Raw genomic sequence first — 27284 nt, 5'->3', positions numbered from 1 at the left:
TGTTTTTAGGAGTATCAAGATTGAATTACAAAGTGTTTTTCTTAAGATGTCAAGTTAATGATCTACAAGGCAGAAAGCTGAGGAAGTGGAGGGGAGTAATCAGTGTTTGCATCCTGTGGCATTCGGGTTCAGTTATACTGCTGAAACCTGGAAACAGCAATGTTCTAAAGCAATTATTCAGTGTTACACATTACAGTTATTTTGGCATCTGTAGTTTGTTCATAGTTTATGCTGTAATTACTTCAAGTATGTCCTTCGTTCCTAAAACTGGGTTGCACTTATTGAAATGAGATATGTAGCTGTCTGATAATTAGCAACAGCTGACAACATAAAATAACGATCACAAAAGAAAGTGAGGAAAATATATCCTGCTTTCCACTACAAAATTTTTAGAGTCAATACTCTTATTCAAATGTCAATGTAGTACATACAAAAACCAGCCCTGATGTCTCTTGTGCACTGTAATCTGATGGCTATTTTGTATGCAAATTCCAGATGTTGCACTAATCCTTAGGTATTCTTCAAGTCACCAGACCATACTGGCAGTTAAGAATGAGCAAAACCAAGGTGCCTCTCTGGAATTAGAATAATGTATATTTAGTTGCATCATGAGTATCTTTCAACCATCTCTTGTTTACTTTTTAGTTTCGATATTTCTGATGTATATATCACTCTCAGTGTCTGAGAACTATGTACTTACTCTAAGCTGAAACATTAGAAGACCAAATAGCTGTGCCTTGGTAAACATGATGAGAGAACATGGGTATGTTCCCAGCAATACTGGTGATGTTATTTTCGTTAGCGACTCCATCATTTTCATAGGATGCTCCATTTATGGAATCACCAATAGTTGACTGTTTTGTAAGCAAAATAAAAGATTAAAATCAGATAACAAAAGTATAACATCATTGAACAAAACTTTCATCTAACCTCATATCCTGTCTTCAGCAGTGATCTAAAGTGGCTTAGTTGGGAAAAATATAAGATCATATTACACTCACATGTATCCTTTTAAGTTATACATGCCAATAGTTATTACAGTAGTTATATATAGCAGTAAGCTATAGTTATTATACCTATTCATGCTGTTAAAGTTATTCATGCCCTTCCCTGTGGGCTCCACTAAGTTTAGATTTTTAGAGCATATTACAAAAGAGGGAATAACAGTAGTATAATGCTGAAAACGACTTTTAAAGTTTTCTTAAGAACTGCTCTTTAGTTTTTGGTCATCTAGCACCCTATTCCTACTTGGCATTAATCTCTCAAGATATCAGCTATCCCTCACCCATCCCTTCACACTGCTGTACTGAAAAAGATAATGGTGAAATAAATTTGCTTTGATTAGGATTTTCAGCTTTTGGCTTGCTGGCTTGGCTGACTGCAGACACACCCAGAATACTTGTGAAGCATGTGGTTTTCTGTCTGCACTGAGTACTTCAAGAAGGCTGATCTTAGAGGAAATACTTTGGTTATACCTTACGAGAAATGACTTTGTGATCAACAATTAGATGAGACGGAAGAGAAAGAAAATTCAGGTTACACCTACCTGAAAACAAAGAGGCATAAGATTGAGCAGGGTGTGAAGTTGGAAGTTTCTGAACAGAGATATCTGTGTTTATCTTCCTTGAGTTTCTGCCACTGAAACTCTAGCAAGGTTTCAGATGCATGCATGGGAAGTATGTGTCCTGTAAATATGACCACATTACTGTTTTCTGTACTCACAGTGTTTAATCTGCTGGGTAAGAGTTAGGAAGGCATCTAAATTCAAGTTCTCTCATCATCATTTTTTGATGTACTATCCAAGATCATGTATTTAACTTGAATTACACTGACAAGAATTCAGAGATGAAATTCAGAGTGAATGTATTCTGACAATGTTTGTGGCTTCAGAATTACAGTTGTCTTTTGTAAATAATCACATGAAACACCTTTATTTCTACTTGTAGAACCATAAACAGCCAGAGGAGTAGACATTTGTACAGGATTTGGGGTGATATCCTGTGATCTTTGACCTACCCTACATATTGTGCAACTACAGAAACTGTAGTTACGTTTTATAAATACAATGTATCGTATAACTACAATGTGTGTAGTTATGTTGTGTAAATACAGACAATGATAACACAGGTGTTTAATTTGCTTTTGCCTTACTTTCCCGTCTGTGAAATGGGGATGGTATCAATTCCATCTCATACAAGTGCTATGATGAGAAATGAATATCTAAAGCTACTTGGATGCCATGAGAATGGATGGAAATTAAACATAAAATTACATGAGAAATAAGATAATGTAACTTTTACAGTAATTGTGAAGTATTTTGTATAGATTCAGCATGGCTGAATGAGTGGTCTTTAAAGAAAGGCATGACCCTGCAGAAGTACACGAGGGGGTGAAATTCACATTTCCAACGTTAGTGTAGAGAACAGCCAAGGTGAAAACACATCTTTTCCCTCTAGTACCTTGTAGTAATTGGTTTTGGACAGAAACGTGACCATAGAACCACAGAACCATTTAGGTTGGAGATGACCTCTAAGATCGTCAAGCCCAACTGCTATCCTGGCACTGCCAAGTCCACCGCTAAAGCACATCCCTAAGCCCTACATCCACACTATTTTTGCAGACTTCTAGGGATGGTGACTCATAGAACAGAATCACAGAATCGTTAAGGTTGGAAAAGACTTCCAAGATCATCTGGTCCAACCATCCCCCTGCTACCAATGCCACCCGCTACGCCACGTCCCTAAGCTTTTCCCTGTGCAGCCTGCTCGGGGAGTGCTCCGGCATGCCTCGCAACCCCCTCAGTGAATAAATGTCACCGAGTACCCAACCTAACCCTCCCCGGGCTCCACTTGAGGTGAAATCGGTGAAACTCGGGTCGGTTTCTCCCCAAACCGGGCACCGAGCAGCCGGCAGCGGCCGCCTCAGCCGCTCCCGTCCCCGCGCCCCCTGGCGGAGAGACGGAGCCGCCACCCGATGGCGGAGCCGCCACCTCGGAGCGGAGCCGCCTCACGGCGGAGCCACCACCTCACGGCGGAGCCGCCGCCCCCCGCTCCCGGCTGCAACCTCGCCGCGGCTGCCCCCGAAGTTGCTCCTTGCACCGCGTCCCCTCAGGCGGCGGCTCCCGCTGGCGGTGGCGGCGTGGCGCTGTGGGGAGGGCCGCCTGGCGCCGCCTCCCTCCCCTCCTTCCCTCCCTTTCTACCCTCTCCCTCCTCCATCCTCTCCCTCTCCGCGCTGCCCCATCCATGTTCGGGCTGGAGAAGCCGGCCAGGAGCGGGGGGTTCCCCAACATGGCGTCCGTGGGGGATTTTAACGCGCTCAGCTCCAGCATCCCGGCCACCAAGGTGGAGCTCTCCGTGTCCTGCAGGTGAGGCGGCGCCCGGGGGACGGTGCCCCCTCAGCGGCGGGGGGACGGGGACGGACACCGAGCCCTCGCCGGGGCTGCTGCGGGGCCCCCCCGGGGAAAAGCGGCCGCCGTGGCCCTGGTGGTCACCTCCGGGTCCCTCCCGTGTCCCCTTCGGGTCCCTCCGGGGCCAGATGCGAGGAGCGGGGCCACGCCTCGCCTCCTCCAGCGGCTCCTTAACTTCTGGAGCTGTCCCAAGTGCCGCGGGTGGGGAAAGGAAAAAAACTCCCATCCGGACTGATCCCTGCGCCTATTTTTATTATTATTATTTTTTTTTTGGAGGCTGTCTTGCAAAAGTCTTGCGAAACCGGGCGTGTTACCTTGGCACATTTTACCCCAGCGCTGCCGCTGAGAAACTAAAAATCAGAAAATGCACGCCCGAAACAGAGCCCGGTGCGTGCGGTCCCGTTCCTCAGCATTTATTGGTGTTTATCGGTATTTCAACTATAACGCTGGAGGGAACAGAGCGTTTGCTGTTGGAGGTCTACAGTTATTTATTTTCTACGTGCGCGTTTCCATCCACGTTTCGCAGCCCCGCTACAAGGCGTGCTGTGCTGGTGGCTGCGAGGCAGCCGTGCCGCTCGGAGTTGGCGGCGTCCAGCAGCGGCTTTGGAGAGGGCTCGGTGTGGGTTCCTGAGGCGAGGCGAGGCAAAGTTTGTCCCGCAGCTCCATTTGCTGCCAACGCTGCTGCTTGTGAGGGGAAAAAAAAAAAAAGGCTTAAATTGTCAGGCTGCTTCCTCTCCTCCCTTAGCAGATGAAGTGTGGCTCGGTGCTTTGTCCAGGCTGCATGGCAAAAGAAGGCAGAGACCCTGAGAAATGTAACACGGCTGAATTTGGTATACGAAATGTATCCCTGGGCTGACAGGAACGTGCTGATGCTCAGCCTGTCTCCACAAAGTTTACTAGCAGCAAGCACAGAAACCTTGGTCCTGGGGAAGGCATGCTGTTATGTGTAAAAGCAATCCAGGACCTTTTATATTACTTTTATTTTTTTCAAATAACCTTTACATATGGCAGAGTTCTTGTGCAAGTTCTGACCCAGTTCATGTATAATGGGAGTTTATTTCCTTCCAGGTATTGTTTGTATCAATCACCCTGCAATGTTTGCTTCTAACCTTACTCTTATAGTTACTTGAGAATCCATCTGGTGGTTAAGAAAGGCAGGTGTATGAAACAGCTGATCATTTCTGATGTTAGTTACCTTATTTATAGCTCATTTCAGGACATAATTTACATGTTAATTTCTCTGTACCTCTCTTCAAAAGCCATGTCTGTTTTGTTGAAGCAAGAAAAAAAGTTTTAAAAACGTTTTTTCACCCCGGTATGTCTCAATATCAAGTGCAGAAGGATGGGAATTACCCAGGTGATTCCCTTCTTCATGTGCTGGAATGACAGCTTTTGATTGCAAAATCATGCTTTGAAATTGAGTGTAAAGTGAATGGGGCAGAGATTAACCAGTAGCATATGGCTGTGATTCATCTGTAAACACAGTCATTGGCTAAAGCACAGGAAAAGCAGTGCAAAATGAAATTGTGAAATACAGCAAGAGTCCACTGTGCAAAGTTCAGGGAATGCTGAAAATTCTTTAATAATTAGCAGTTGTGTATACCTAAACATATGGAGAGACATGCTTTGAAAATAGTTTGAGTCATGACATCAATTTTCTCTTGATACCTGCAGAGTTGCAGAGCCAATTTAATTAATAGTTTATATCAGTAGTTATCAGCTGATAATTATACTTTTGTTCCTAGATATATTTTTTTTTGCTTTATTTGTTTTGATAATAGTAATAATGGGAACTTCTTCCAGGTTACACATGTGGTATAATTGGTGGCTAGTGAAGTTGTGCAGGGTGTTTGGTTCCATGTCTGGCTGTGCCACAAAACAAACTTGTGATTCTAGACAATCCTTTTAACTCTGTGTTTTTTGTTTTGGTTATTTCAGTTTCTTGTTATTCAGTAAGGATACAGCTTCTACTCACATTTCAGGGTGGTTCATCTGTTGGCATTTCCCAAGTCAGTTTGCTCAGCATGCCCATACTGTCAACGTGATCAAACCAGCCAGGTTTCAGTACTATGCAGATGGGGTTGCACGACTTCTTACTCTGCAAGCCAGCCTGCTTTAGCTTTGGGGTCCTGCGAGGCAGCCACTAGGTGAGGTGCATCTCATGGCACGGAAAGTCTTTGTCTATGAATATCTTCTGTTAATGCTCTTCTGGGGTTTCTTTATGAATAAAAATCTTTCCTATGATACTCATTGCTCATTGAATGCCAGCATTGGCTATAGTTTTGCAAATACTAGGAAAGCAAGATATTCATTTAATTCTTTCTAGTTATTACTACCCAGTGTCTATCAGACAAAAAGTTTACGGTCTTCTTCCAACTCTTGTAAGATGTAGATTTCTAAGCTTTCTTCTAAGGCTTTTTTTTTTTTTTTTTTTTTTTTTTTTTTTTAAATCAGGAATCTATATTCTTAGGTGCAAGGGCCAGATCTAAAGCGGCAGAACAACTTAAACATCTTGTCCCAAGGGATCTTTTGGTGTTGGTAAGAGTCCACTGTTGCGTGGGCCAGTTGTTACAGAAGCCATCTCTCCCTGCGCCCTGTCACTCCCTCTGTCACGTGCCCAGGAATGCATCCATGGTCTGATGAAGGCTGTCACCTGCCATGTGGTCTTTTTTTGATTGCGGGCTGGCATCGCTTTAGATGATTGTCCTGTGGTGAAAGAAAGATCAGGACCTTGGCCTTCCAGTCAATAAGTGAAAGAGAATATAGGTTGTTCTTTACCTTAACTCTACTGTTGTTTTCCAGCCAAAAGGTTCCTTTTCCTCCAAAGGTGTATTTGCATAGCACACTGATTTAGACCTGTGTCTAGACTTGAATCTACACTTAGAAGCTGTGGCTGGAAACTTGCGGTCCCAGGTGAGCTGGAGGTAAGCTCCAGGCTGTGTTTCAGGGAAGGAAATAATGGGGACATTTGAGATTGCTCATCATCGTGCCTGCCATCTTGTATGGCCCTCTCTGGTCGTGTTCTTTGTTAATTGCAATCCAGTTGCATGTTAAATGTTGGAGGAACTTCATATCCTGGTCCCACCTTCCCTACTGTCAGTGCAGTTACTCAGTGGCCTCTCAAGTTTTTCAGTTTTTGTTGTGATCTATATAATGGTCATCGCTGCTCCTCATGGTTGCTGTGTGGACTGACCTGAAGTCTCCTGATTGAGCCACAGCCTTTATGAAACCTTAATTTACAAGGAAGACCAAGAGTTTCATAATGTCCCATGTTAATTTACTTACTGAGTGAGAAGTTATCAAACAGAATTGTCCTCCTAAGAGTAATTTGTGTGTATGTATAGGAAAGTGAAGCTGTAGCTTGATCATGTTATGACTTCTAGTATTGTATCAAAGATGCCATGCTCATCAGAGAAATGGCAAAAGGCTTATAAAATGCTGACATGGGTCTGCTAGGCTTTGTGCAGGGTCGAGCAGACTGTCCTCATGTTCTGGGTTTGTGCCGGGCGGGCTCTGTGCTGTCAGTATTCCCATAGCAGGCACAACGTGTGGAAAGGCAGCACAAACTCCTTCTGGTTAATTCAGCAGAAATACATTTACTTGCCTGTGCCTCATTTGAATGAGTTCTGTGCTGCTTCACAATTTGTACAGAAATCTCGTGTTAATGAATGGGCTGAATGGAATTAAGCAAATCCTGTTCTTAGTTATGAAAATAATCTATTTTCAAGTTTCTTGCATGGAGGAACAAAACTTACTACCTCAGGGTTTTTGCCTTTCTGTTTTTTTGGTGGTCTGGAAGTCCTAACCAGTTGCTTTCTGGTGGTTGTGGTACCCAACAGCATGTTTAATTATACCTTTGATTATATCATTGATTATATATCTTTGATTATATCTTTGATTGTCCTAAGGATTGATTTTTAGCAACATCTCTTCTCTCTGGCCCGTATACGTACCTCCCAGGTATTTGGAAGTATTAATCATTGGTTAGAAATTCCCATGGCAGAAAGACGCCGTGACAAAAGAGAGACCCTACATAAATTATTTGAGCTTGGAACTGTATAATACAAAGTACAGAAACTAAAATTCACCCTGGTTTTCATTTACCAGCCCTTTTGTGTGTGTGTGTCCAGGCTGGATTAAAAACCTGTGTAGTGGTTGTGTATGGCTGACAACAGAAGGTTGATCCTTACATCTTTTTATTTGAAATGAAACTTCCTAGACAACCAGCTGGCTTCAGCTGAGGAAAACTGGTGTTTCAGAAAAACAAAACAAAACAAAAACCGTATATATGGGTGGCAGTGTTCTTCAAAACAGTCACGGAGGTACATTTCTTATCACCTGTATGGCTTGGCATTCCTGTACCTGTCTTTATCGTTTGAACTTCAAGCAGGCACATGTGTGAATTGTAGAATTTAAGAATTTGAGATCTGTGGCCCTGTAGACGCAGACTTGCTACTGCTAGGAACAGGTCCCGGGTTTCATACAAGTTGTGCAAGGTCTCGGGACTTGTCAGCTTCTGTCTGAACTTGTCTCTGCCCAGCTGGAACTTTGTTTGGCCTCGCTGAGCTCCAGCAGCAGTTTTTCTAATGACTGGGTAGCCGCTGCTGAGATAGTTTTGCTTTGGCTTGTATAATTGTGTGATATAACTGCAGTTTTTTTTATAGATAATTGTAGCGAGCGGTGGTTTTGTGCAGCATGGGATAGCTGTGACCCGCACAGAAGGGCATTGTGGGGAGCCCCAGAGTTTGGAGGAAGGAACCATCAACATCGTACCCCTCCTGAGACGTCCTGTGCCAGCCCTGCCACCACCATGAACTTCATCCTCCTGTGGGATGCTCGCCGGCAGCTCGCTGTGACGCCCTCCCACAGCTGAAGCTGACAGCCTTAGGTCTCAGGAAGGGAATACAAGGGAAAGCCTGCCAGCACAAAAAGGATCAGGTACTAGGAAGCGTGTGACAGCTTCAACTGTGTTAAGGCTTTCTGTGTTAGCACTATTTTCCTCATTTTCTTTTATTTCTTTATCTGCCCATCTAAGCAATGCCTCACAAAAGCAAACAATGGCTGAGAAGGAAGAAGGAATCTTACATTGGTGGTTTGCATTCACTTTCTAAATGGCTTCTTTGATGTATACCTTTTAAGAACCGTTTCAGAAAAAACATGCAAAATCTGGTTTTATGCTTTATGTACTCTTATACATTAATAAAATATTCTGTTAACTATACATCCTTCAAGAAACCATATCTAAAATAGAATTGCATCTCCACAGGCTTGGGTGGACTGGGTAAAAGCAGCTGGAGAAGGACTGATGAGTTGAAGTTACCTTGAACTGACAGATCCTTGGGCTGCCAGGGTTCCTTAGTGCCATCGCCCAGGATATGTCCCTAGAAGCTCAGAGCTACAGACTGTTTAGCTGCCTAGCATTAGGAATATAAACGTAGATGGCTCATTTTGTTGTTTTCAAGTAATAGTTGGGCTTGTGCTGAAGCAGAGTTCAACCAGTTTGTGTTATGCTGTTGTGGTTTAACCAGGCAGACAGCTAAACACAGCACAGCCATTTGTTCACCTCCCACTCCGCAGTGGGATGGGGGAGAAAACTGGAAAAAAAAAAAAAAAAAAAAAAGTGCAAGAACTTGTGGGTTGAGATAATGGCAGTTCAATAAGAAAGAAATAGGGAAAAAAAAAAAGAAATAAACGAATGGGGAAAAAACAAACAAACAAAGCAAGTGATGCACAATGCAATTGCTCACCACCAGCCAACTGATGCCCAGCCAATCCTCGAGCAGCAGCCCCCTGGCCAACTTCCTATTGATTTTATTGTAAAAAAAACATGGTTTTATTGTTCACCATGACACCACATGGTATGGGACATCCCCTAGGTCGGCTGTCCTGGTTCTGGCCCCTCCTGGCCTTTTGAGCAATGTCCTTGCTGGCAGGGCAGCAAGAGAGGCAAGGCAGCAAGTCCTTGCCTCTGTATAAGCACTGCTCTGCAACACCTAAAACATTGGTGAGTTATCAGCATTATTTTCTCCTAAATCCCAAATACAGCACCAAACCAGCCACTATGAAGAAAATTAACTCTGTCCCAGCCGAATCCAGGCCATGTTCCTAAATGGACTTTGATTTAAAGTGGAACAGCCCAAGTACCTGTTGAGGTCTGCTTCATCTGTAAGAGTAGCTTTTCCTGACTAAGAATTTCTAGTCTGTTTCCACAAAACAACAGCTGCAAAACTATTGCTATGTTGTATGCAAATTTGGCAATTATGTTGTTGTTTTAACCCCCAAGAGCAGTCAGCAGTTTTAGTAGAGGTGTTGACCTAGAACTTTTTTGGCACATCTAGCCAAAGGTTTTCTGTGTGTTGCCATAAAAACTTGCTTCCCTCTTTCTCTTCAGGGAGTGACTTCAGTCTGTTCATAACTTGACAAAGAACATTACTTGGGAGGCTGACAATTAGTTCTTCATCTTTTTGTGAACAAGAAGAGTCAGTTACTTCTCCAAAGAGATACTGTGGATGTTTTCCTTAGTTTGCTTATCAGAGATGCGTTTGCTTTCTTCCCAGTCCTTCAAGTGCCCCAAAGAGGGGAGGCAATCTGAACAGAAAGTGAGAGATCATCCTAATTGCCTCTTAGTCGGGAGAGCCACCAGTTTCTCACCTCTGGGCCTTTCCTAAAAGAACCAGTCATTCTGAAATGAAGGTAAAACTCTGAGAAATTGTCTGGTCTGCTTTGAGGTCCAGGGCATTTTGAATCTAGGGACGTGGAGGCTATTAGCTTCCTTTTTATTGCGTTCTGGCAGAATACAGGAGAAGAGCGTGAGTAGCTATGGAAGGGTGACTACTTAAGCTAGCACTACAGCTGAATGGTTGTTTGTGAAATTACTCTGCAAGAAGTCAAGTGGACTCTTCACTCAAGGAGACTCTCTGGACCATATGTCGCCTTACTTAGGGCTGACTGTTGCAAGTCCAATGGTATCAGTTAAAGTTGAAGGACGGTGACTACTGAGGTGTAATACAGCTACGTTACAGTCAGTAGTGAAATGGTTGCTACTTTGCACAAAAAAAGAGGAAATATTTCTATTATTCAGGATGTTCCTTTAAAAAAAAAAGTGCATGGGCCTTTTAATAAGTGAAGGAAATTTAAATGCATTTGTTTAATGAACTAGGTAAGCCAAAGCTGCATGGACAAGCAGAGCAGCACAAGGAATTAATTGGCTCCTTCCCGTGTTCAGCCACTCCCAGGAAAGCAGGACTCATCACGTGTTTCTTGGGAAGACAAACGCCGTCACTCCAAACGTCCCCGTTTCTTCCTTCCTTCCCACCAGCTCGTGTTGCTGAGCATGGCATCAGGTGGCATGGGACAGCCCTTTGGTCGGTCTGGGCCAACTGTCCTGGTTCTGTCCCCCCCAGCTCCTGGTGCACCCCCAGCCTGCTCTCTGGCAGGGCAGCACGAGCAGCAGAAAAGTCCTTGGCTCTGTGTAAACACTGCTCTGCAACAACTAAACATCAGTGTGCTATCAGCACTATTTTCATCACAAATCCAAAACATGGCATTATACAAGCCTCTGAATAAAATTAACTCTTTTCCAGCCCAAACCAGGATAACTGATTAATGAGCTAGGAACAATTCCTTTTCCCAGGGAGTAATTCAAGTGTACTTTGAGGAAAGTGAGGCATGCTCATCGAAGAATCTAATACATTGAAAATGTATGTTTTCTAAAAAATGAAATTAATCTTGCATGGGTAACTAAATTTTGTTACCCGTGGGATGGGGGAGTGAATTGCAGAGGTAGAAGTGAGAAAACTGGTGGGTTGATATAGAGACAACTTAATAGGTGAAGCAAAATGTGGAATTTATTCATAGCTTCCTGTTCAGAGGCAGGCATTGGGCCGTCTCCAGGAAAACGTGGCTCATCACACATAGCGGTCACTTGGGTGGGGAACGAGATGGAGGAAAAACAGAACAAAACAAATAAAAAAACACTGTGTGGGGTTGAGATAGGAACAGGTATTTTTGAAACAAGAGAAATAGACTTTAAAATACTCAGTTCTGTGTTTCCTGTGGTCTGTTCTTCAGTGCCAGATTTCTGGCATTTCTGATGGAGGAATTGAATTAACTTCTAAGTTAAGCATAAGAAGCGTTAAATTTATAACAGAAAATTACAGAGCAGGAAGTTAATATGTTGATCATTTAAAAAAAAAAGTCTAATTTGAAGCAAAATATTCATGAACAAGGTGAGTAAATGCTAGTTTTTAAGGTAGATCAGTCTTTGTCAATGTATATATGCTATGTATATACAGTATATTTAAATCACACAAAGCAACATAATAATGATTTCTGTTTAGCTACTACAGCTAACGAGGTCATTTTATCTTAAATAAACTGGTTTAGAAATACATGTGTGAGATCTTAAATTTTTATGTGAAATATAGAAAATTTTTGAAGCAAAGCACTGGGCAGAAACTGTATCATATTGTCAAACCTTTCTGGAGTTTGTGAAACTCTGTGAATGAATAACATGATTCTGAAAGGCATAGCTAAATATGTTTTAACTTTTCTTTTTACACATTTTTTTAATTTATTTTTTTTATCTGGGGAAATTGCTCTCCTTATACCCATAAAGAAATCTTTATTCCAGCATTTCTAATCCTCTAATCTCCCGTGTATTTTCCAGTATATACTAAGTAGGTGTTAATGCCATGGTTCCTATTTTTATTTTTTATTTTTTCCCTTAGTCATCAGTGCTACTGCAAGTGTTTTGGAAGGTCCACTCCAGAATTCGTCCAAAACAGGTGCAAAATGAATTCCTTCAGGATCTGTGATGGTAGAATAATGCTTTCTGCACAGATGTTACTAGACTTCTTTGCTATAGATAGTTGATGTACATGTTCCTCCAGGTAAAAAAACAAACAAACAAACAAAACCAACCAACCAACCAACCAAAAAGCTCTTTTTCTCCTTTTTTATTCTTCCTTAAGATTGATAGTCATTCCTTTCCTTTTCTTTTTGCATTGTTTATCTGAAAGTCATAAATAGTATAGAAAGAATATGCTCACTATGTTGAGTTGCAATAGAAGTCTGTTTCTCTTGATATTTTGGTTAGGAGGAAGTAACAGAAGTTTTGGGCATTTCAAGTTTCTGAGTTTGGGAGCTTTCCTAGGACTGTTTCCTGAGGCAAAACACTGTACTACCAAAGATAATGCTTTTCTAAGGAAAAAAGTTTTCTGCTCAGACTCTGCAGAAAGTGCTGTTGAGGGGATAAAGGCTATGTAAAATTCTAGAAATACATCCAGTGTTCTTTCTCCTTTTGCTTTTAGTTATTTCTTCTGGTTGTAGCTTGCTGTATGATTCTGTGCCATGCAGTTTTCATATACTTAAAGGAACATTTTGATTGTTTTCCCACTAAAATGAGAATGCACAAAGGAAATTGTGTAGCCTCTTGAGCTATTAGAAGAATTAGTGGGGAAATCAGGCTCTTTTTTTTTTCCTGTTGACATTGGTCTTTAAGTTCCTTCCAAAATTGCCTGCACTGCTTGAACAGCCTGCTAAGTTCTCGTGTTGCTATTTTAGCTGGTTATTAATGATTTGGAAAATCAGACATGTCTGCAAACTTTGCTGAAGACATTGTTTATTTATAGTAAAATGTACGAAGGATCAAATTGAGGATATTACAAGCTGCATCATCTCAAAACTGTGCATTAGTGGTACTTACTGACCTGAGTTACTGTGTTAAACTTTGGTATCTCAAGCCTCCTTTAAGGGATGTTGGCTGTATGGCAGTGTTTTAGTTCATTAAGTCCCTGAGCAGTGAATGGTTGATGACTAGGAGGATTCTCAGGCAGTGTTGCAGATTCTTATCATATTCTTATATCCTCCCATGGCAGGTACTTTCTGCCTGTCTTGGAATCAGAGGAGCAGGTGTCGTGGTTTAACCCGGCTGGCAGCTAAACACCACGCAGCCGTTCGCTCACCCTCCCCCCTCCCTCTCTGGGACGGGGGAGAGAAATGGAAAGTGAAGCCCGTGAGTTGAGATAAAGACAGTTTAATAAGACAGGAAAATAATAATAACAAAATAATAATAACAATAATAACAATAATGTTACAATGGTGATAATAGGAAAATAATAATAATATGTACAAACAAGTGATGCACGATGCAATTGCTCACCACCCGCTGACCGATGCCCAGCCTAACCCCGAGCAGTCCGGCCCCCTTCCCCCGGCTAGCCACCCCTATATATTGTTTAGCATGACGTCAGATGGTATGGAATACCCCTTTGGCTAGTTTGGGTCACCTGTCCTGGGTCTGTCCCCTCCCAGCTCTTACTGCACCCCCAGCCTGCCTGTTGGCAGGACAGAGCAAAAGTCTGAGGTGTCCTTGGCTTGGTATAAGCACTGCTCTGCAACAATTAAAACATCGGGGTGTTATCAGCACTCTTCTCATCCTAAGCCAAAACACAGCATTCTACCAGCTACTAGGAAGAAAATTAATTCTGTTTTAACTGAAACCAGGACAGCAGGATAGACTGAGCTTTACAATACCTGGTATGGCCAGTCTATCTAGGGGAGGACTACCCATCACCTAATGTGCTATTTTGTTCATACAACCCTTAATCTGGATTTTTCTAGAGTTTTATAACATTCTCAGGTACTCATTTTGAGATAATAAAAATAATCTAGTTACCACAAATTAATGACGTGTCTAGGTATGTATAATCAAAATGAAATAAGACACAATTTTCATTTAAAATTGCCAATTCTGGCATTGCAGACCTTTCTGTACCATACTTTGAAGCACTTTGTAGTGGTCATTATCAAATACAAACTTGAAACTGTTTTTCCTTGGTTTGTTAATATTTCAATATATATTTGCACATTGTTGGTTAAGATTGAATACAGTCTCTCTGGATATGATCAAATGGATATATAAAAATCCCATTTCTGAATAGATTAGAGAAGTTCTGAAGAATTAGTATGTGCAGACTTCAGGTTCATTCACAAATACTAATCTTAAACCCTTAGGCAAAAATAAATATACCGTTCTTTTAAAGCTATCTTTTTTCATATTGCTTGTTCTGAATCATGGATTTGGTATATCTAAACTGGGGATACAGTATTTTTTCTTTGTTGAAGTCTGAATGGACTGCTTAGAAAACCTATAGTTAACAACATATTAATGTGCATTTCAACACTGTGCAGTAGCATGAAAATGTGATTTAGATCTGAATGGGAGTAATAAGTGGTGACCTTTAACGAGGCTGCACTAATTATTAAAAATAATAAGTTGTAAGACATGTAAACTGGTTACTTAATACATCCTCTTGCTCCAGGGTAGGACCAAAGAACTAATTAGGACTTGCAGCTACCTAATATGTTCTTAAAGACCTTTAGTGGCAGAGATTTCACATGATGTCTGGCCACCTTTAACAACAAAAGATGGTAAAACAACGTTCAACCACAAAGTTCAACTTATGCACTTGTTATGTCGAAGACTCAGCTTGTGGTCAGGCCTCTTCCTTCTCGTTCTGTCTATGTGGGGATCAGCATCTTTTTCTTCTTAGACAGTCCTTGATTTTTGCTTCCTCTGGACTCTAGTGGCTCCGTGAATTCCTTGGAATGCAAAACATTGGCGTGCCTAAAATGTTGTTGTTGGAACTGAGTGTTTACTAGCATTAAGAATACTAGACAATTACTCCAAAGTGGCATTTTTGTTTATTAAATCTTGTTTATTTAATATGTTTCTTTAATAGTTAGCCCTGTTTTCCAAAGGCACAAGGGTTTTGACTTGCATTCAATTTGTAGTCTATTGTGATGCCTAGAACCAATTTTAACATTATTGCTGTACATGTATATCCAGCTATTCTCCATTCTACTTTTTTTTGCTCTTGATTAATACCTAGCTTAATCTATCTGCCTAAGTTTAATAGCTCTTTCTTGTCCCTGTGCAATAGTTTTCTGTTTTCAGGTCATTTTTCAGGTTTGTCAAAATCTTTTTTTTATTACTATTTTCTTTTTAATCTTTTTTTTTTGTTTGTTTTTGTTTTTGTTTGATGAAATGGTTGGGATGATGAATAGCTTTCTGTGAAAGACTGGTTTTCTGGTCAGTCCTGCTCCTCTAGACTTGACATGACATTAGGATTGTATCACATAACAAAGAAGTTTGTTCTCCCTACTTTTTTTTTTTTGTAGGTGCTTAGAAATTTCCTATTTTTGGTATATGTCCTGTTTATCCTTTAGTTTTGCTTAACCTTACTAATTCATGATAAATTCTTTTAGGTATTCGCTGATGGCTCTGAGATATCATAACCATTCTCTTAAATGAAGTCCAAGCTTTTTTGAGTTCAACTAGCGTGTTAATCTGTGGTAGAAGTTGTTGATTTAAAGTTATTTCTGTTCCTGATGTCCCTTGCATATATTTAACGTGCTTGTTATGTATCACTTTTCACTTCAAAGTACTGGAGTTTTAAGGTTTAGTTTGCTCAAATCCAGAATGTGTAACAAAAAGAAGGGTGAGAAGACTCAAGGTATGGTGCTGACTGACCTCAAGTAAATCTTATGCAGTAGGAGGGGAAAAAACTAAGTAGACTTCTGATCAGTATTGTTAAAAACATACATACATTGGTGTCTGATCTGTATTTTTCATCACTTTTAGTAAGATGACTTTTCTCTCTTTTTTTAAACAGAAATCTTTTGGACAGAGATACGTTTTCTAAATCTGATCCAAGTAAGTATATAGCATATTATTTTGTCTCCTCGTCATATATTCCAAACTTGTAAATACTCGATAAAAAATTAGATGGGTGGTTTCTGTGATATCATTTAGATTTACATTGTGACAATTACATAAAACAGTGCTGGTTATGCTCATAGCTCCTATTAGAGGAACTGGAATTTTAAAGGCTCTGTAATCGCTCCTGCTTTCCTGAACTACATGGTCCCTCAGTTGAGCAGAAAAAACTACATTTTCTTAAAATTAATAAATGCAGAAAAACCATTAATTTTTAAGAAAATAATTATATGTTGTTCTGGTTTGTTTTCAAAGCTACTTGATAAACTGGGAGCACTTCTTGCTGCTAGTACATATTGTCCTCTAATTGTGTTTGCTTTTTTTCCTGATAGTGGTTGATCAAAGTACTTCTTCAGCGTTAACTGACTAGTCATTAGATTACGTTGTCTCGGTCATGTTGTCTCCTCTACTGCTCTCCATGTCTATTTTTATCTGTGTTCCTTTTTTTATTTTTTTTTTTAATAAGCCTAGGCTTTTCTTCCTTAGAATAAATACTGTATGTCGTGCTTACTGACATTGGAAGTAACCCGAGACATACATGCTTCCATCTTGTGTCTGGACGCGTAACCATGTCCTGATGGGATGTACTTGAATACTGAGTCATGTGGCAGTGCCAAACATTTGAGTGCTTTTGTAAGGGTCTATTTGTCAGTTCTTAATCAAAAGTTTCTTGAGAGAGATTCCACAATAGACTTTGATTACTTCTGCTTCCTGGGGAAAAGCTGCATGAAGTTAGGAGTGCCTTTGACATTTCTGAGCTTTAAAACTTTATTTTTTTTTAATGGAGACATAGGCAATACCATACCTCTGATGTAGAGAAATCACGCAGAAGCAGAACTGAGTATCTTGCATATAGCAAACTATTTTTTAAGCAATTTTGAAAAGTGGTCAATGATACGTTGCCCCTGATAAATTAAATTCAGGGCTTTCTGTATTGAATCAAGGCATCTTTCAGCAAAAGTGATGAGATGTCTAGTTTTTAAACTTAAATACTATTAGGGATAAGTGCTTCAAGATTTTCTCAGGTAGGAGACTGTATTAGGCATAAATCACAGGATTTGAGTAGCAGGCGACTGCCGTGTGACTTGTGTGGGAGGAGGCCACGAATCACTCAGTGGCTGTCACAGCTCGTTGCAGTCAGCTCTGGAAGCCTTGTGAGTAACCACTGCCAGCTGGAACTTCTGCCAGCCAGGGGAGCACACAGTGCCCCTGCCAAAACGCATTTCAGAAAGAAAGTGGCAGCAGCTAGGGGCTAGAGACACAGCTGCTGAAGATTCTCCCAGAGCCATACTTCTGAAGATATGCTGCTGGGAATGCACTCTTTAAACAAGACACTCCTTGTGAAGACCATAGACTCTTCAGAAGTCTATGGTCTGTGGACATCCCGTGCTGGGGCCGGGACACCTCTACAAGGGATTGTGTCTGGTGGGTGACCCACACGAGGGAAGGGATAGGAAAACCTGTAGAAACTTTACTATCCTTAAAGTAATTCTGAGAAGTAATCCAGTGGTATTTTTTATAGATTCAAGGTATGTGGAAATATTTTTTAAGCCATCATAACCTTGCCTATCAATTGCAAACATACTGCTTTCTTGTTTCTGGTAAGTAGCTTATTTAAAGCACTCAAATTGATGGTGTGCTTTGGAGGTCTAGGCTCACACTGTAAGCATCCAGTTATTCTGCCAATCAGGCCTATCTGTCTCAGGCCAGCAGATTAAAAACATGTAATACAGTATTACCGGCCTTAGTAAAGAGAGAATGGGGAAACTGTTAAATCTAGGAGTGCTCATGCTGTATTCACACTCAATAAATGACTTGGCAAAGCAGCTTTGATTGTGGATACCCTCCAAACAGTGTGGATTTAGTATTGTGGAAGATTTTTATTAGCTGATCAGTTTGCTGCCAGTGTCCTTTATTTCCATGCAGACATATGGCCTTAATGTAACAGCTAAAGGGATAAGAGTGTACTATAAAAACTGCTATTCTTTTCTGTACTTGGAAGTATAGCAGGATATCTTTCCTCTGTGTCTGTTTGTTTGGACAAAGGCCATGCTTACGCTGGTTTGTGTACAGTAACTTTATCCTGTTAGCTAAAAAAGGTGTCAAAACCAGCATCATCGTTTCACAAGATCCGCTTTTAGACACACTGCATTCACAACCATCAGATCTCGTAAAAGTTAGAGCCATGCAGAGTTACTCTCTATGTTCAGGTCTGACTGGATTTGAGTAGACCAATTCTAATACGTTTCAAACTGCAGTGCAGTTATATGGGGATCGTAGTTACTGTAAAAATTCAATTTTGACTTCTCGGTCTTCTGCTTAGAGAGTCACACATGAATATAGTTGACTCCCCTGTCCACAAAAGCTGCCTTCTCCTGAAAATAAAAAGGAACCTGTGATTTCTCCAGTTCTCTGAGGAAGCTTGCTTATCCTTTTTTGATACTGTAATTGCTACTCAGTATTCATTCAAATGCTAGCCACTTCACTGCAATCTAGAATATTCATGCCAAGAGGGATGTGGTACTTTGCCTCCCTAGAGGCAAATTACCAAAATAATGTAGAGTTATTAGACATAGATGGGACAGACTTGGATAGTCCTTGAATACTCATGGAGTATTTTAAACAATACTGAAGTTGCTCACTGACAATGCTTTCTCTTTGGTGGTATCACAACAAGTCATATATACTTATTTATTACAGTAAATTTGGACCTTTCTGTCTTTCCAGTTCGGAGATTTATTGTTTTTATAGCAAAATTATTGAGAAAACCCATTCTTTTTAACTTTTCTCATAGAGACTGAGCTAAAGTAGTGCTTCCATAACAGGACAGGATTAAGATCTTCTGCAGAGGAGATACAGATCAATTAAGTTGGTGTATCTTCCTTGGGACAGTTGGGCAAAAACATGGTAATGGTGTGAACTGGGTGCTGGATCGTGAAAAGATTTAGGTTGCATGGAGCCAAGGCCAACTGTGCTGTAGCTAAGACTTTCTTGAAAGGGAATAGATGTTTTTATGTTAGGGAAAACTGAGGTAGGCAGTTTGGATATTACAGTTGCCTGGCTAAATGTTGAGTATATATGCATTGAACAGGAGAGAACAGGTGTAGGATAAGGGAGGCCCAAACTATGTGGGAAAATGAGAGTGGGAAACTACAGCATTTTTGGAACGGAATCTAGAGCTGAGTGATAGTGGTTGAAACATCTGCCCTCTTCCTCACTGTAATATTTAATTATGTTTATGTAGAATTTGACACTGTGTTGTAAGTGTCCAGAGTTTAAAATGACTAAATGTTAATACTTCTGACTGTTAGTATCTTCTGTTGGAAGAGCTCGTACAGAAAAGCTGCAATTCTTTGGTTGCAAATTACTTTGAAGAAGTTGTTTAGGGTCTTTATAAAACCTTCTCTCCAGAAGACATTAAGGTTAGTAAATCATGCCACCAGTGGAGACCAGTAACATGGACAGTTTTGTGACAATCTGTGGGGCAAGCAGTTTTAGAAGAAAGTAGAAGTTTTTAACCTGTTTTAAATTTGCAAAGTCTTTATCAGATAGTCTGGAATGTATGTCGTTTCTGGGGTTTTCATTATCTTTATTTGCATCCAAGACTGACTTTTTTTTTTTTTTTTTTAAATGTAGTTTATGAGATGCACATTTCCATATTACTGTCAAACTTGCATCTTACATGTATAATAAAATAAATATTACTGATGATGACTATTAGCCTGTCTTAGTTATATATTAAGTACATGCCATATCTGCAGCTTAGCTAAATAGCAGAAAATTGCTACTCATGTCATAGTGCAGACTCTTAGCTCCTTTCTCCTCATTTAACTATAATAACAATAATTTAAGTTTATAAATGATTCTTAAACGAGAGATGTGGTCCCACTCCTGGGTAGTGGTTTTCGAAGCACTGGGGAGCCCCTGGGAGTGGAAGGGAACAGAAGTCTGCTAATGCTTGAGCAGTGAAAAAGTAAGAAGGATGGCATTGCTTACTCTATGTCCTACAAAGAGAAAAACCCAAATAATAGTAAATTGACCATGAAGAAACAGACTTCAGCAGACAGAGAGGTGTGAGCAGCCTTCCAGAAGGTAGAAATAGAGTGAGATTGAATTCGCTTTAAGGTGAAGCTTTACTATTTTTTAACCCTTTTACATGTTGTGACTCCCATCCATCAACCATAGTAGGAGACTAAAACTATCCAACATTAATCTTATTTTTTTTATTATTATTTTTTTTTTTTTTTCATAGCTTTTCTTTCATTTGGCTTCATAAACTGGGAGATAAGGCAGTGCCAGAATGCTTCTTTTCTGAAAATTGGATAGTAGAGGGTATTTTACAGTTGTATTGTTGCTTTCTTCTCCTCAATATTAAACCTCTCATTTTTTAATATTCTTTCTGTTCTGCAGCTGCAATGCACAATTGTTACTTGATTTACTGTATTAACACTAATACACAGGACAGGATGTAGCACAAAAAGTAAAGCAGGAAATCGATGGTGAAAAATGATTATGTTTAAGAAAAGAGTAGACAATAGAAATATTTGAATAGCAAAAGTGCACATTATCTGTAAAGAGTGGCTTTTTCCCCAGATGAATTTCAGTTGTATTCTCAACCGGGGTGATAGTTATGAGAAAATTTTAATTGCAAACTTAGATGTAAGGTGTTGGCAAAATGGACAAAATACACAATTATATCAGCTTTTGAAATTAGTAAGACATCTGCATTCTTGGAAGCTAACACTGAAGACTGGAAAATATTTATCATTGCAGAACCGGTAGCATTAGTTTAAAAAAGAGTTGCCAGTGGGGAAAGTGGAAGGGATCTTTGACAGACTACATGATTTTATGTTAGCAGTAGGGTTATCTCCAGAGAATGTTTCTTAGATTGTTTTTATTTACGGAAACTTCCATTGACAACACTTCGGTCATCTGGCAGGATTATCCTGGCATGGATCTCAATAGATACAAAGGTTAGTCACTAATTCAGTAACCTTTAGATACATCCACAGCTGACTTTATAGCTTCCGTTTCACTCTGTTTTCCCATTTAACTTCATTCTTTATGTAATACATTTCAGCAATCTACTCCAAAGAGCTGTAATAGGCTCATAGCTTTGGATTCATCCTTCTATAAGCAGGAACCAAAGCTAGGAGTGTGATTGTCCAAGGTTTCATTTAAAGTAAATGTAGAAAGACAGACACATCCCCAAATGACTTTGATTTTTTTTTTTTTTTTTTTTTTTGTAAAAGCTCTTTTCTTCTACATCTTATTTGAAAAAAAAAATGTGTTAACTTTTAACTTCTATGTCTAGCTAAAATATTGAACTTGCTATTTTCTGTTCTTCCTCTTATTCACTACTGCCTGATATGTTTTTAGTGTGGAGCAAATGCCTTCCAAGTAAGAAGAAAACATAGTTTGAAGCTTGCCTTCATTTCTTCTGAGGTCAGTTTATGATTCTGACTTCATCGAGAATGAAGCCAGGCTTCTACCTTTATTGTTCAAGGCAGCAACCCAAAATAGTACTATTTTTAACCTTGTGCTGAAAAGTAATGATTGGCACAGGAGAAGAATTTGTCACAGAAAAGTGTTCGCATGTCTGTCTTTCCCTTATTTAGGAAAGGGTGAGAATTTCAGGTTAAAATTGCTTTCAAATTGCTAGCTACGAGTAGTTCAAAACTGCAGAAAATAAAGTTTACATTACTGCAAGTGCAAATGATTTACACATATACTGGTGCTTGTAACAGTGTATGGAAGACAGCTAATCAGTGTATTACCTCTGTCACCAACCCCTGTTAGGGGAGCTGCAGATGGATGTGTGGTGGGTTAGAACAGGAGAAGAACAGATCTGTAAGCACCGTGAAGCCAGTGGGATTGTGCTGCTTGATGCTTCAAACACAGCTTAGGTAGACAAGTATCATAGATTCTATTTTTATTAGGTTTTAATTAAAAATGATGTATATGCAAGATACTTACATATAAGAGAATAATTTGTCGCAGAATTGAGGAAGAATACCTGAGAAATTATTTTTTCCTTTTTCCCCTTTCATTTCCTTTCTTTTTTTCTAGTAGGAACCTCATTTGTTTTTATTTTAATTCTCTCATCTCTTGAAAGAAGCATAATTTAGAGTAATTATGCATTAGATTAACCAGGATAGTTAGGCCATCCAGACCATCCACATTTAATGAAGATCTGCTTTTATGTAATTTTACTTCTAAGGATTTTAGGTGATTTACTGGAGGTCAGCCGTAAAAGTTACCTCCCATTTTAGAACCACACTATTTATTAGCTCATTGCAGCAACAACTAGACCATATTGTCACTGATCTGGGTAGGCGTACTGAAAACTGAGGGGAAACGTTACTATTTGATTGTCATAGTTAATAATTTCAACAGCAAAACAAAATCAGCTTATTTAATTTAAAAATACATTCAGTTCTGAAAATGACCAAACCTTTTTTTTTTTTTTTTTTCCCTTCACAGTCTGTGTTTTGTACACACAAGCCATTGGAAACAAAGAATGGAGAGAGGTAAGATACACATGGGTATATATAAACTTTATGGGTGTATTTAATGCTGGTAATTTGCCCTGGCAGAAAAACTGATGTCATAGCCTCTTGAAAGCCATGCTAAAAAATGGGAATCCTATGTTCCAGTAAGCAATATCCAGTCACATTATTCTCACTTTTCATATCTGTACCCACATGTCCATCAAAAGGGAGAGCAAAATACAAGAAAATACATGTTTCCTGTTCTACACTCTCCATGAGTTTTGTGAAGTCAAACTTAACTATCAATCCAGGCAAGGTTTGTGAATAACGAGAGGAAGATACTCAAGCAGCGCAAGATCTAGGGGAAGATTTGGCTGTTGTGATGCTTAGTGTCATCAAAACTAACCCACAGGTGTGGTAGAGACCTACTTTTCCTGTGCACTGTTTGGGAGAAGTTAGGTGTGGCTGAATATTTACCAGGCAAAAAAGGAGGGATGGTGTTATACATAGATTGCACTGTCTTCTTAGCCTATCCATGTAAATACTGGAGAAATATGCCTTAAGAACGTAAATCAAACATCTCTGAATTGGATAACTGCAGAATATCAACATACACAGCCTGGAACTGTCTCCCTGTGCTGAGTCATCTAATTCTTTTTCCTTAATATTATTCCTTGAAAGAGAAGCATTGGAGGAAGGGTGGTCATCTTTTCCTTCTTTTGATAAAATGTGCTTTTTAGCTGCCTTACAGAGATGGTTGATTGTACTGTTCACTGTATGCGTGCCACTGTGTAGCCATGTGTAAAGAGCCAAGAGAGGAATGCACAAGGAGCCCTGATATTCTTGTTTTCAGAAATGATATTTTATGCGATTACTACTGTCTAAAAAATTCCAGCGGAAGGGCCAAGGCCACAGAAACCAGATCTCTTTCCTTATTTTTGCTGTCCTTGCTAGTTGGCTGGAGAAACATATTTTTTCTTTGCTGAAAGATATAGTGAATATAGCTTTCAGTTCTGTCAAGCTGAGAAAATTGAATTTGTCTGCATCTTGGACAAAGCTCATATGACTGGGCAACATGTGAAGCATTTTATCTACTGTGTTTATAGTTAAATAGCTGCTCTCTCTTGTTCTGAACTGTGTACCAGACATGCTTTCAGTATGCCTACAGGATCACACTCCTCTGATGATTTGTGTGAAGAAATGTTAGTTCGAAGACCCTAAATGGGAGTTCACTGTTTTTAATTAAATAGGCAGATGTAGTGGACATGCATAGACCTCTGAATGTCTGGATAGGTAACTCTGAAAACAGGCGTCTTTAGGCATTTGAGTGCCTAAATGGCTTGGTGCAATTTGGTAGTCAAGCTTAAGCTGCTATTAAAGATCCAGATCATTTTTGGTCTAGGATTAAAAGGTTTTTGTCAGAAATTCTGTTTTTTGTTGTTGTCTAAGGTTGGTGTGTAATTTGTGAAATTTTCATTCTATTCTGATGTAACTGTTAAAATAGGTATGAAGCATTTTCCTTATAGTAATTGTCCTGATGGTTGAGTTGTAATATTACCATCTTTCTCGGAAGATATTCCACGAGACAGTTGTGAGGTGCGTTAGGAGATTGTGAATGAAAAAATTCCATCTGGTTTCCATTTTCATAGATCCAAGTTTGTAACCAGTGAAGTGTGCTACCATCTTCCAGCTTTATATTGTTTTCTGCTATTTTATCTTCCTGATCAAAGCAAAGTAAGATAATGTGCTTTTATTGTGTCTTCTCACTGATTACAGAATGTCTCATCTAGATGATGCCCTTTGGCATGTAGTTATGGTATCATATGCCAGTTTAGGAGCTACAGGGGTTAAAACAGACTTTCAACATGTCAGTAGCTAGAAATTCTTAGCTTATTTTCCCTCTTAAGGCATAATTATCTCTATCTTGTCTGTTATCTAGCTATAGGTATTTACAACTCAGTTGACTGTTTAAACTATTTATGGTTAATGGCAAAAGATAACTCTTGAGGGCAGTTCATCAGATCTAATTTAGATGTCCACTGTAGACCAGATGAATCATTCTTTAGAAATGCCTCTAAGTGCCGATAGCTTTTGACTATGTTGGATGTAAAGTTCAGTTCAGTAGAATCCTATTCCTAATAGCTGTTATGACAGTCAAAATTCAGAGGCTGGCATGGTAGAGGGATGGGGTCAGGATTGCATTTAATGTAATGCAATTACATTGTATGATATTTACATCAGTGGTAAATTGTGGTGTATGATATTTATATCAGTGGTAAAACATATGGGGATAGATAGAAGACTAGTTGATAATGTGCGTTAGATAATGTAGGTAACCACATCTTTATTTTTTTTTTTTTTTTTCTGTCTGCTGTGGTGAATGCAGTAATATTGTGTTTTTAAACAAAACTCTGTGTATGTGTCCATTTTGTTGCATTAAAATACTTGTTTGATATTTTACTAGCTTGTAGAGGTAGAAGCCACCTGGAACTGTGTGGAGAAAACTGTGAGACAAATATTAAGACCCTGATGATACATGTAGACATTAAGGAATGGTGTTCAGTCATTGCAACATACTTCACCTCATTTCTGTTCCATATCCTTTTATCCACAGTTGTCTTCTTTCTTTTGGCTAATGATTTTCTTTCAGACTTGAAAAATACTCAGGGATCATAAACATAGTAAATCATTTCATAATCTCCATAATTTCCCTAGCACTCTGTCCTACCAGCGTGTGTTTTTTTTCCCCCTCAACTGAGACATTCAAGTTGATTCAGTAGAATCATTAAATTGAACCCTTCATTTAATTTCTGAGTAGATGTTTTCTGGGCCCTGACTACTGTTTGTGAGCAGTACAGATTCTAGTGTTTTACCCAGTGTTATTCTGGCACACCAGATCCAAACGAAAAATAAAAATGTTTAGCTCTCAGTTTAGTAGGGTGTTATTTTTCAGAACAGTTCATCTGTTATCACTTGTAGGTTGATCATCAGGTGTCCACTAGTGTAATTGGCAACAAATACATCACCAGAATCTGAGCTTTGGTTTTAAAAACATTTACTTCCCCTTACTTTGTGAAGATACATTCAAATATGGTAAAGTATAACTTACTTATTGTTATCTGCAGAAGCCTTAAGTAATATTTTGGAAGAATGTGAATTTCTTCATTTCAAAGAGGATGTTATTTCTGAAAACTAGAGAGAGCACTTCAAAGGGGAATGTTAAGTAAATAATAGAATTGATGAAATACTCTACCAACTGCAGTTTTACTGGCATTATCCACCCATGGTAAGTGTTAAGAAACTGTGCATAGAGCAAGGCTCTGAGCCCCTGGCACCCACTGTCAGAATGCATTGGATGCAAACTAAATTTGTATACCTGTCTGGAAGTTAGATCTCTGGCTGGTCCTCATCATGCTGACTTCCAGCTTCACGAGCTGCCAAATGTTTGTTTTTGTTTTTTATATTCTCAGTAAATTTCCACTGTGTCTTCTGAATTTTTTCATGGCTTCTCATTCATTAGGCCTTCCTATTCATTAATCCTGTTCATGTTATTATTGTTATTTATTATTTTTTTTTGATTTGTATGAAGTATGCTAGAGGTGAGACGAAGGTTCTGTTTTGATTGAGTCATCAAATTAAGAGTGAAGGAGATGAGGCAAGGTTGTGGTGGAACTGATCCCCTGATAGCAAAGGTGGCCAGATGTAAAGGAATGAAAAAATACTCTGTCATTAGCTGTACCTAGTCCCTATATTGTACAGTTTATCAACAGAAAGACTTCTTCCTTTATGTGCTCACAATTGCTTATTCAGCCATCCTAAATTCTGTATTTAGTCTGTATTCCCCATGTTCATGTAGTGTTTCATTCATCTATATGGAATTTCATCTACCATTTTATTGTCTGATCACTCAGGATGAAAAATTGTCTACAGTCTTTATACTTTCAGAGTCTTCATACTAGTCTTTATATATACAAGCAGTTCTCTAAATTCTTCATATATATGTGCAATTCCTTAAAAATCTATTTGTTTTGTCCCTTTATTATTTCAGTCCTTGTTCCAGATCATTTAGGCTTGTGTTGTACTGCAAGGGTCAATCATAGGAACTTGTTGAGTGCTTGCAAGGAGTTTTCATCCAGCAAATTGGCTGCTTATTCTTACGCTTTCTTTCCTATGTACTAATAAATCAATAAATTTCTGTAATATTAATAATAAAACCAATTAATTATTAGTAAATTATAATTAAGTCATTATGTTAATAAATTGACCTTCAAGATGAGTGCATCCTCTCATTCTACCATAAGGTATTATATAATCTAATTGATTTTGCTCAAAGTGAACACTTAGTCATGTGTCTGGTAATTATGTATTTCATTGTAGCATCTACAATTTCATTACTGTTTGTACCCTGTATGATATGCTTTTGAGTCTTCCTATGTAGATTTCAGTCTGTCTTAAAGAAAATGAGACATTTTTGTAAACTTATAAAATTTATATAAATTATAGATTTTATATTTTACATTTATTGTGATTTAGGTCTTTTTAAGTGCACTAGTGAAAGTTTATTTGCAATGATTGCTTGTCTCCTCTTCAGCAGAGGGCTGAGACA

At 39.3% G+C, this 27284-nt stretch overlaps 1 protein-coding gene across 1 annotated transcript in view; it reads left to right on the top strand.

The window, feature by feature from the left end:
* The first annotated feature begins 3099 nt into the window (after window positions 1-3099).
* The window catches only part of CPNE8 (copine 8), a 104398-nt gene continuing 80213 nt past the window's right edge, over window positions 3100-27284 (top strand). The window contains exons 1-3 of the mRNA XM_082751856.1: window positions 3100-3364; window positions 16084-16124; window positions 22671-22717. Coding sequence (XP_082607982.1) covers window positions 3243-3364; window positions 16084-16124; window positions 22671-22717 — 210 coding nt within the window. The 5' untranslated portion in view covers window positions 3100-3242. The remainder of the gene's footprint in view (window positions 3365-16083; window positions 16125-22670; window positions 22718-27284) is intronic.

Source organism: Aythya marila (assembly GCF_965140915.1).
Source record: "Aythya marila genome assembly, chromosome: 1".
In the NCBI taxonomy this organism is placed as follows: Eukaryota; Metazoa; Chordata; class Aves; order Anseriformes; family Anatidae; genus Aythya; species Aythya marila.
This window is presented reverse-complemented; position numbering and strand designations above follow the sequence as displayed.